The sequence below is a fragment of the Solanum verrucosum genome, unplaced genomic scaffold (assembly GCF_900185275.1).
Source record: "Solanum verrucosum unplaced genomic scaffold, falcon-dt-bn FXZP01000183.1, whole genome shotgun sequence".
NCBI classification, from domain to species: Eukaryota; Viridiplantae; Streptophyta; class Magnoliopsida; order Solanales; family Solanaceae; genus Solanum; species Solanum verrucosum.
This window is the reverse complement of record NW_026020430.1, coordinates 3,955,595-3,967,531: the sequence shown is the minus strand read 5'-3', so window position 1 is coordinate 3,967,531 and position 11,937 is coordinate 3,955,595. Positions and strand designations below refer to the sequence as shown.

General features: G+C 32.2%; 1 protein-coding gene across 1 annotated transcript; it reads left to right on the top strand.

Moving 5' to 3' along the window:
* Nucleotides 1–2,891: 2,891 nt before the first annotated feature.
* Nucleotides 2,892–7,818, top strand: LOC125807564 (serine/threonine-protein kinase STY17). Its single transcript, XM_049487299.1, has 3 exons — nucleotides 2,892–3,443; nucleotides 3,954–5,037; nucleotides 7,293–7,818. The coding sequence occupies exons 1-3, from the start codon at nucleotides 3,034–3,036 to the stop codon at nucleotides 7,593–7,595; spliced, it is 1,797 nt and encodes a 598-aa protein (XP_049343256.1). The 5' UTR covers nucleotides 2,892–3,033; the 3' UTR covers nucleotides 7,596–7,818.
* The last annotated feature ends 4,119 nt before the right edge of the window (nucleotides 7,819–11,937 follow it).

The following is an 11,937-nucleotide window of genomic DNA, read 5'->3' as shown; positions in this document are numbered from 1 at the left end:
ATAATTAAAAATTACTAGTATAACTTGCTTTTATCACATCTTGTCATATGTTGATAGTGTCTAGCATTTATTTTGGCTCATAGTAAGAAATTGAAAATTAAAATGAAAATTCTTCGTAAGCTACATTGCTTAAATTAATAATTAGTAAAAATTTCATATCTTTAATTGCGTGTTTTTTTCAAACTAACAATTTTTTTCATGTTTATGACCTTTGTTTGCCAAAAATCTACCTAATTTGTTCTTCTTTAGAATTCAGACGCGCTAATATCCATATTGATGATGTCTAACATTATCAATACCAAAAGACCATAAGATTGAAGAGAGAGCAACAACAATTAAAAGATAGATGGGGACACAACAAAGAATTGATTGTGCATTTCATTCCAAAAGATCAAACCATCGTACTCCCACTCTCCATAACTTTTCATATCTCAACTTTTTATTCCATACCTTCAAAATTACAAAAGATAGGATTAATATTTATGTTTTAACTAATACGTATAAAACATATAAATAGAAATAAAAATTTAAACTCGTGAAATGCATTGTGTTTTTAATGAATTTATTTCCTAATAGTATTTTTGAGGTGTTGGATTATTTCCTTTAAAAATAGAGCAAAATATATCATTTACTGAAATAGACGATTTGATGCAAAGATAAAAAAAAATCATGACTCGAAGTTTGTTTGGATAAACCATTGTAGAAATTTTAAAGAATCAATTGTATATAATTTTTAAACAAGACATTTGGTACTACAACCAACGGATATGATGTTTATTTGTATAGCTAAAATATGGATTTTGATTTCATAAAAGATAATTGTTCAACCAAATTTGAAAGACAAAAACAAAGCTAAGTAACAATGACAATATCAACATCAGACAACATAGTGTGATGCAGTAATGAAATTGATTCACACACGATCTTCAAATAAATTTTGTAATGCGCTATCTGAATCTAATTAGAACTTTAATACAAATGGATAGAAAAAAAAATAACAATAATACAAGAACTTGCTTTGTTTCCAATTCTTTAAAATTTTAAAATATCTTCTAATTACTTGTTTACTTTTCCTTTTATAGTTGTCTCTAATTACTTGTCCATTTTGACAAATAAAAAAAGGACAATTTTTTTTACCTATTATACCCTCAATTAAATGACTAATTACTTTGGAAAATGCAGAATTTTTCATCCATTTCATAATTAATAGAGGTGAAATGATAAACTCACTATGTCATTAATTGAATTTTTAATAGATGTATTAATTAAAAAATGAATAAATAATTAGGGACAGAAGGAGAAGGAGTAAAAATTAACTTTCAACAACTATTCATTCCCAATTTTTTCCTTCAGGTCGTCGGTTCGAGCCCCAGCAGGGCCACTGGAGGCATTACAAACCGGCCGCGTCTCCAGGGCCCCGTGGAACTAACCGTGGTGGACCCGCCTTGAAACAGCGGGACCCGGTGGGTACAGCTAGTCGGGTTCGCAAAGCGACGCCCGGAAACCACGGTAAAAAAAAAAAAAAAAAAAAAAATTCCCAATTTTCAATCCAACCCAAAAGTCATGGGCTCAAATCTGTCCACACCAAAACCAACAAAGATCTCTGTAAAGTTATCATCAACACGAAGTATATATAATCACATAGAATGAAAAAATAGAGAACACGTGACCTACTAAGCTACACTATACATGCAACATGATTTACTTTTTCCGTTTTTTAATTATTTGTTCTGTTTTAATTAAATACGAAATTGAATAAAATAAAATAATTATTAAATCTTATAACTACAATTTTATACTATAAAAAATTTATTATAATATAGTATTTTAAAAAAATAAAACAAATAAATTAAAATAACAAAAATATCCAGAAAACAAAATAGAGGCCCACATCCCAAGAATTGCTTCAATCTCCGAGGACACCGTATGACAAATCACTATCACTATTCCATGTTTAATCAGACATAACTATCATCACATTCACCGCTCCGGCCGTCGCTTTAAGCTCACTCTTTTGTCACCGGTCCTATTTATTTCCCCATCCTCTCCCATAAAATTACCCCTCAATTACGCTCACACAGCCAAAAATATTACTTTCATCCTCTTCTCCAGTTATGTGTTTTGTTTTAATTTCGAGAGTTAAAAAAATATATTTTAAATTAGATAGGAATATTGAAAATATTCTGAATTTAACATAAATTATTAGTATTTTTCCTATGTAAATTTTAAAACATTTTTTTGTTTGACTAACTAAATTCAGATTCATCTTCGATTTATGATATGACATGACTAACAGTCTCAAACTCTTGTAAGAGAGTGAGACTCTTAATAAAACAATTAAGACAAGTGTTGAAATACTCTTAAATTTGAACGAGAATATAAATGATATATTTTACTTATGTTATGTTGCAAGATTAGAGATATATTTAAGTTCAGTTACTAAATAGATATTTTTAAAGCTATTAATAAAAAATCATATTTAGTTTTAAAATGTTTTCAATATTTTTCATTTTAAACTATTGTTATTAATGTGATATATGTAAGGCTGATAGGTAGGCAATCTCATTTTTAAATTAAGAAGGTAAACTATAAATAATTATCGATTCAAGTAAAATTTATCAGAATACAAATACAATAATTAATACTTAAGAAGGTAAACTATAAATAATTGTCTATTCAAGTAAAACTTATCAGAATACATAATGAATAATAATGCATATTGAAAAATCAACTTAAGGCAATCAATAGCTTTTTAAAATGAATTACCTAAAAGGAAATCATATTAATAATTCATACAACAATAATTAACATACTTTGGTGTATTTCATTTATTACTACAATTTCCCTACTCTATCTATATAAATAAATAACAATTTCTCTACTTTTCAGTCCATTTTTATAGAAACTTTTAGACCTCTAAGCTAGTGTTCACTTGGAGCTAGGCTCAAATCATATACACATAATAACTAACCATTCATATTATTAAAAATCAACAAGGAAGACGTGATATTCTGGATCTGCGTGCTTCAACTCATGGCAGCAGCATTGGAGTGCTGGTCCAGTAGAGCAAGTATGGACGAGGACATGGTAGAACAAATTCTAATGAGTAACAATGACAGATCGGAGGAGCCACCGGCAAATGGTAGCTCAGCCGGTGGTGCTAGTTCTACCGGCGCCGGAAGCAATGGAAGTTTTAAAGAGTCCTCTGCGATGCAGAAGCGTTTACAGAGGCTGAGCCGGAATGTATCGGAGGCCATTGCGTCGCTTAAGAACTCGCTCAACATTGAATCGGTTCGTGACCCGCCCTCGGACCGGGTTGAGACCTGCCGGAAGCACGTTTGGGGAAGTGTGGTACGGGGCTTGACTCAGCTTTATCCTGGTAGTCAACTTCCGGAGAAGCTTGTCTCTAACATTCGCAAGCATTACGATTCTTTTCCACTCAGGTTTAGCATTTCTACTAGTTATAAATAAACTCGTCGTTGCATTGTCCGAAGAAATTTTCCGAGAAAAAAAATTAACGATGATTTTATATGTGTATGATTAAAATGGCGGATCTAAGATTTAGTAATCCTGGGTTATGAGCTTACAGTATAGTTTTTTTTTTTTTTTTTTACATATGTATAAAGTGTGACTTGTGGGTTCTCTAAAACTCCTGAAGTGTTTGCGCTACAGTATATACGTGATCATGAGCATCAAATTGAAAATGGATCAGTTGAGTGGAGTGATTATCGGGAATTTGTATAATCAATTACAACTAGTTTATGATTGAGACATACTAGTAGTAGTTGTTGACTTCTTGTTGTTATGTGTAAGGTTTGGACCAAGAGCACTGTTCGGTTGGACCACCACAAGCTAGATATTTTCCTATTGTGTGTCACCGTCTAATTTCTTGGCTTTGGTGCTGTTTGTTTTGGTATTTGCATTTTCTTATTTACTTGGCTTGTTTTTGATAGCTATGGGCAAGCTGGATTCGAAATGAAGGATGTGTTTCTACATATTAGATTGATAGAGCAGGCATCTGCAGAGGACCACCCAGCCATTATGATACAAGAGGTATCTGATGATGAAGTCCAAGGGTCGATTTTCAAGTTGACATTTGCATGTAACTCCTCTATTTCATGGCCTGCAATGTCCGGGGCACTCGACAGCGCCTCAATTTGCTGCAAAAAGATACAGATCTTTGAAAAGAAAGGTTTTACATTGGGCGTTGTGATGCTTTTGGTTCAATCTGGGAAAGAAAAAATGTTTAAAGCTCGTATCGAGAATGTTCTTAAATCATCCCTTAAGAAGCCAAAATCTACTTCAATGAAGAAGCTGCCATTTGGCCTTTGTGGGACTCAAGAAGAGAACACAAAGAACAGAGAATATGGAGACATTGAAGAGGACTCTGGGCAGCCAACTTACAAAAATGGGTTCGAAAATTCGAGCCCAAAGGTCCAGCTTCAAATGCCTTTACCTACTTCTTTGTTTACAGTCTCGGTGGATGAATGGCAGACAGTGTTATCTGGTGGGGATGAGATTGGAAAGTGGTTATTGAGCTCTGATAATCTTGAGTTCATCGATCAGATTGGACCTAGTACATTCAAAGGGGTATACAAGGGAAAAAAAGTTACGATTGAGAAGCTCAGGGGCTGTGACAAAGGAATTGCCTATGAGTTTGTGCTTCGAAAAGATTTGTTGGAGCTGATGACTTGCGGGCACAAGAGTATATTGCAATTTTTTGGTGTTTGCATCAATGAAAATCATGGCTTGTGTGTTCTGACTAAGTTGATGGAAGGTGGATCAGTTTATGACTTATTGGTAAAGAAAAAGAAAGTCCAGACCAAAGAAATAATGAGGATTGCCACTGATGTAGCTGAGGGAATCAAATTCATGAATGATCATGGAGTTGCATATAGAGATCTCAATACACAGAGGATCCATTTAGACAAAAATGGGAATGCTTGCTTGGGCGATATGGGCATAGTAGCTGCCTGCAGGAGTATTGACGAGGCCATGGAGTATGAGACTGATGGTTATAGATGGCTAGCTCCTGAGGTTTGTTCTCTTCTACATCCAATTTGATCCATATATATACATTCATATGTTCTCTTTATTCTGGAGTATTCAGTAATGTTTTTGGAAATATATTGAAAAAGGCTATTCTTGGGATGGTACCAACATTATTTTATGGTTGGCTCTCAGATTGCATTACAGTTTGAGGGTAGTGATAGATTGAGGGGGAAAAGTGTTGGGATCTTTTGTTCCATTTCTGGCAGAGCACTTCAGATGAAATTTGTTATACCAATTAGAAGTTAAACATAAGTGGAGTAACTTATATAATTATTGGAAGTATAAGAGTATTTTTCATATGTTGTGAAGTTCATCATTAGGTGATGGCTTCAAGTTTCCATATTGATGAGTCATCCAGAAAAATCTAGGGCCTTACATAACAATGTGATCCGCTTTCACTGTACCACAGTTTTTAATTGGAAAGCATCTCAAGTCTTAACAGAGTGGAGATAGTAGATTTGTCGGAAAGATGTCAACCAAAATTTTTTGTGGTATAATTAATTTTAGGCTGTGACATTGGGGTTCGTGGTGTCAAAGATAGGTTTTCTTACATGAGTTCTCAGCTAATTTGGTAGAATCTTTCCACATATGCTGTGGTAGCCTGAGTAAACAGTTTTCGATGCCAAATTGAGTATCAGTTTGAGGTAGGGGAGGCTGAGAGTTCTTATAAGACAATACCTGGCCCCTACTTGTCTTTTTTTTGGTCCTTTGGGGATGAGAGAAAGGACCGTGAGTAGAAAGGGAGAGTTTTTCTCTGTCAGATGTGCTAAATCTACCTGAAATTAAGGTCAATGAAGGTTGAAAGGGCTTGCCTAAATGGCCAAAATACTGTTATGGTGCTTGGGTGTAGTGTGATAAGAGGGGCAAAACAATGATCAGTTTCTACAACAATGACAACAACTATGTGTCAAACTAGTTAAGTTAAATGAATCTTCCGTATCTATTCTGCTCCATTTGGTCCCGTCTCATTTTACTACTCAATTATTTGTCTTTTATGGCAAATTAGGTTCTCTAAAACTAGGATACTCTGAACTATCTCCGCAGCAATGACAGTTTCTGTACTATAAAAATTTCGAGTTAGTGTTCAATGAGTGGCATGTGATGTTTTCCAGTCCTTTGGGCATCCCATACATAATGACCACAAAGTATCATCTAAAATTTTCTTGAGAAGCATATTCTGTGTGTTGTCCATACATAAAGAGAAGGGGGAAATTAATCTTTTGTTGCCACAAGATGAGTAGTTTAATTTTTCTTAAGAGGAGAAAAGTTTTGATTTTTGTTACTATTCTGAAAGCATATCAACGTCTTCATTGGATAGGCCTTTTGATGATTATCTACTAATAAAAATGTTGCCACTAATCCTGCCATGATTTTTGAGCATGCGCAGCATATTATCATATTTTCTTTTGCTTTATTTGCTTTATGAAATTAGCACTTATGTTCTGCTGCATGATTATGTACTTTTGTTTTTATTCTAGTAAACAATTCTGAGTTAATTTCTCTTAGTGGAACCCACTTTTAATTGAAGATGCAAATCCTTATGGATGTTTGGTAACTTTCTTTCTGGTGCTACAGTTTTTTCCCTTTCTATTGCTGGGAGTGGGGACAATTTTCAAATGAATTTATGCAATTCTTTTAGGGGAAATTGTGATATTGGCTTATTCCAATTTTATCCTTTGTAATCTTATACTAAACATCACAAGGTATGGGTAACGTCTGCTGCGTACACCACACCCTCTCCAGACCCCACTCGTGGGATCACATTGGGTATGTCGTTGAATATCATACTGAGCATCTCAGTTGGTCCATCCCCTAACAAGAAAACTATGTGTCTGCTTCTTTTTATGGTACTTCTTATTCAAAATCAATAATCCATTAAGTATTTGAAAATTTGTTAGTGGAGAGACCAAAATCGCATAATTCTATTAATTAGTTTATAAATTGTTTTAATTAAATCTGCTTGATCAGACAACATGAGGACAAATTTGAAGTGCTAATCCTTTTAGAGCTATATTGACAGTTGTGGAACATGCTAGTTTTTTTTTAGTAAAATACCTTGTTATTTGATTGATGTAATGGTATCTAATAACTTGCCTGCCTCGGACGTTGATGTTAATGTATGCTAAGATCTGTTTGTTGTTTGTCAAAGAAGTAATGCACCATGAGCTGTTTACTTTTATGCACAATAAATGATAAAAGTGATATTTTTCACATTTTAACCATGTATTTGGTTGTAATAGATAATTGCAGGTGACCCTGAAAGTGTTAAAGAGACTTGGATGAGTAATGTATATAGTTTCGGCATGATTATATGGGAATTGGTGGCTGGCGAGGTAGCATATTCTGCTTACTCGCCAGTACAGGCTGCTGTTGGAATTGCTGCTTGTGGGCTTAGACCTGAAATTCCAAAGGATTGCCCACAAGTTTTGAGATCTCTTATGATCAAGTGTTGGGACAATTGTCCTTCAAATCGTCCTCAGTTCACGGAAATTGTGTCAACATTGGTACGTTCCAGCAGTAATAGCAACAGTAAGAATAGGTAATGAAAATCCTTTCCATCTCATAAAAATGTAAAAGAAGCTGTTTTAGTCTAGTAGATGCCGCAATCCCTCGTGTAGATCTTTTGTAGTAGCAACAACAACATACCCAGTGTTATCCCTCAAGTGGATCGTAGATCCTTTGTAGCAATGCAAATTAAATCCTTCCTTGATTAATGATAAATATCCTCCTATCATCATATATAATGAAAGGAAAAGAAATTTACTGGATTTTGCCCTCTTGGAATGTCTTTCCAGCTTATAGTTTATGTTTTGTGCTAGAGACATGATTGGTTGGGTCACATCTGGTCTCTCCTAGTCCTATTATGGCTGCCACTTATCATTATTAGTTACTCTTCATGTTGTCTGTACTGTGAATTGATAAACTAGCATAAAGCAGAAAAAGACAGAAATATAAGGATTGAGGCATGAGAGACCACAAATTCTTAGTAATTTAGGTCTTTTGTGTTTAGCTGCACTTTATGTTTTTATGGTGGCTAACTATGGGTCCCTTCTCTGTTTCCTTGTCACTAGAAGTAAAAACAAGGAATATAAGATCTGAACTATTTTTTCCCATAGGAAAAAGATCCAAATGACATTTTGATGGGCCAACTTTTGAAAGCAGATTCAATTAGACTTTTAACCTCAAGGCAGATCCAAAGCTGGAAAACTGAACCAGCTTTTGAAAAATATTTGAAATCTATGGCCAAACACATACTAATATTTACTGACAGCTTGAACGAATTTAATCGTTTTCTATATGCATTGAGTTTTGAGTTTGAAATAGGCAAGTTCTGCATGTAAGTTCATGATAGTGTAATAAGACATTATGGGCTCATTTGATACGAGAGATAATTAAAATTCTTTATTTATACATTTAAGAATTTTTAAGAACTTCGTTTGTATATTTCACTTGCTAATATACAAACATGGTAATTTATTATAATATTTTCATAAATCGTATACAAATAGCTAAGGCACAAAATTCTGGAAGTATACAATCAGGAATCGAATACAAATCAGACGAATAGCAAGAATTGGGGAAACTGTAGCCGTGAATTACAATTTTCTTAAACGGTAGCTATAATACCTAATACAGGCTAAGTGTTTGCTGCATAATTTTCCCTAAAAAAGTGCCTAGATCTTTACACAGAACCAACGAATATGTGACATGTATTTTTTTATAATTATTTTTTTCACTTAGCATATTTACTTTGTATTTTTTTTCTTACCTTTAATTATGGTTTAATCCTAACAGAAAAGTGTTGGTTTTTGGTAAGTAAATTCAAGAAAGATTGATGGGCCGGTGCATTACCAGTTTTCCCTGGGCCGGCCCAGCTCAATTGTAGCCTACCTACAGTTGGGCTTGGAGTGGGATATTGGCTGGTTAAGATAGGCCCTCATTCCTTTTTTTTTTCCTTGGGCTTTCCATCCGAGCAATTCGCTCTTGTCATTGTTTTCCTTTATTAACCGGATTTCCCAGATAATTTAGCAGGAACATAGATAATCCTCAAATATGGTTATATTATTACTTAAGAAAAATAGTACTAACAATGATAATGATAATAATAATACTCATGATTTTCTTATTGTAGGCCAGTAGCAAAGAAAAGAACTTTCCTCCATTAATCTTTATAATTATTAATTATAATAAACGCCTATTATCATCAAATTGAAATGAAACAGACACGAGTCACTCAACGACTTGATCAATTATCCAAAAGGAATATTGCTTTCTTTTACAAATAATAGGTTAGAAAAGGGGAAAATTGATAAACTGTCAAAAGCAAAAAATAAGTAAAACAAAAGGCAAGTGCTCTTTTTATTTTCTTTTTGGATAATTAACTTATGAATATGAATCATAATACCCTTTCTATCTTTTAAGATCTACAAAAAAAAATTAAAACTTTTTCGCGATATACTCATAATTATCCTCATTCATGTTTCAGGAAAACAATTAGTACCAAATATAAAATGAGCATTGTACTACTCATCAATCAACATCCCAAAAAAAAAAGAAGGAAAAAGAAGAGAAGGGTGTAGTACTATTTTAAATTACAAGGAGTTGTCTAGTTGGTAGACACTCTTCGTCTCTGATTCTAGAGTTTTGGGTTTGAGTAATCAAAAAAGTGAAAGAAAATGTAAACTCCTAGGAGAGGTAAAAAAATAATATTAATGACAAATCTAAAGCACAATTTGTTCAAGGAACACAATAATTGTTACTCAATTATATTAATTAAAAAAATTATTGAATATCCATAGAATTTGATTGTAAAACCTAATTATCATTATATATAACTTGTAAGTATTTTTTTAATTAATTTTACTGTATTTTTTTTATTTTTATATTGACAATACATATAACTTTAACTCGTGTGAAAGAAGAGAGCATGTGACCAAAAGTGAAAATTGGTTTGTTAATGTGGTTGCTGTAGAAGAATTATGAAGCACATGCAACTTTTCAGAAACCACTTACTTTGGTTGTGTCAAAAATATATGACCTAACCTTTATCTTCCTTTATATTGCAGAAATATGATCCAATCTAACTCCTCTCGTGCCCTCTAATCATACACTTACATGGTCCACCCACCCCACCTCCCACCCCCAAAGAATAAGAAATTGCACAATTTTTTCTATCTCAACGTGTCTGAATAACTTACGTGTATCTCAATTATTTTAATGGGTACTTAATATTCAGGAGTGAATGTAGTATTATGAGACCGGATTCATTTGATTAATCTAAGTCTTTTGATGTAGAACATATTCACTAATGTTATAACAAATTGTAGATATGAATCCATCATTAATATTATTGTTAGGGGTTTATCCATAAAACTTAGGAATTAAATTTATTAAGTATTTAATTGTGAGTATTAGCTAAAAAGAAAAAAAGTTATTCTTTTCCTATTGGCCCTATTCAAGTAAATTGATTTTCTTATAATTATTTATGAACGTCTCAAATTTAATGTGTGTCACCCTGTGTTAAAATAATGTTATAGAAACAACATGGTATATTGAAGATCATACAATTGTAAAGGCACTTTTGATATATTATCTCTCCCTATATATATAGCTTATTTATCAGTACTATTTTGATAAATACTTATCCATATTGGATATATATATATATATATATATATATATATATCATTTATATATCAATATAAATATGTATATGGAAATTATAATTTATATCTATTAAATTGATATAAACATCAAATATATATAAATTTTAGTAGGGTTTGACCATACATTTCAAATATATTTTATTTTTTCGAGAAATTTATGGAGTTGAAGTTGAATATGGAATTGTGTTTGGTTATACTTTTACGGAGAATATTTTGAATATTATTTCCTTATTCTTGAGGGTATTTAAATACAACCTCAAAAGTAAAAAGTAAGCCGAAAAACAAATTATAAATTGTTTTCTAAATTTGAAAATTTTATGGCTAAATACAAAATTTTAAATATAGTAAAAAAAAATATTTTTTTAAAAAAGTGAATAATTATTAAGATCAAACAAATCGATAATGAGTTTTTATTATTTTCAAAGGAAAATGTGGATAAGAATCTATGTGGTGGGTGTCTCTCACCCCAAAAGTTTAATAAGAATATATCCATTGATCCTTATGATTAGTTTTCTCTGTGGTGATTAACACATCTCACTTTAGATTAATTAGTACCAATTACTAATTTATAATCTCAATCAAACTTGTTGAGACTGAAACTTCAGCACAAAAAGGAATATATTTTCATGATCTTTATATTAGGTGGTTGGATTAAATCAAGAAGGTAAGAAAAAATACATATAGTATTTGTATATACAATGTATCCTATGTATGCCTAAATTGCCAATAACAACAGTAACATACTCATTGTGATTTTATAAGTGGGTTTTGAAGACGGTAGAATGTAGGGAGATTTTATCCTTATTTATGTGGAATCGAGATATTGTTTCTGAGACATTCACTCAAAAAAAAAAAGAATCGAAACAAACTATGCTTATATTGCGCCTTTTAAAAAAATTAATTTACTAAAAAAAAGGATCAGGAAAAGAACAAGGTCGGAATTAGAGTTATAATTATAGATTCGTAAGAATTTAATTGATTTGGTCAAAATTTTATATTTTTGTCAAGAACTCCACTTAGTATACATAAAGAAATTATTCAAAATCCAATAACCCATATTTCTTTTTATAGAATTCCTGATTATTAAAATTAAAATTCTAAATTCGTCAATCAAAAATAATTCTCCTAGCAATTTTTGCTAACATTCCCAAATCTTGAATTCCATTCTCTCGACAATCCACGTGCTTGCTTATCCTCTCATCAGTACTCATAAATACAC

Bases quoted from the DNA above. Each gene is read 5' to 3' on its own strand.
- LOC125807564 (XM_049487299.1), top strand. From the start codon at position 3,034: ATGGCAGCAGCATTGGAGTGCTGGTCCAGTAGAGCAAGTATGGACGAG. The intron at 3,444-3,953 runs GTTTAGCATTTC...TGTTTTTGATAG, and splicing joins TACGATTCTTTTCCACTCAG to CTATGGGCAAGCTGGATTCG. The intron at 5,038-7,292 runs GTTTGTTCTCTT...TGGTTGTAATAG, and splicing joins ATAGATGGCTAGCTCCTGAG to ATAATTGCAGGTGACCCTGA.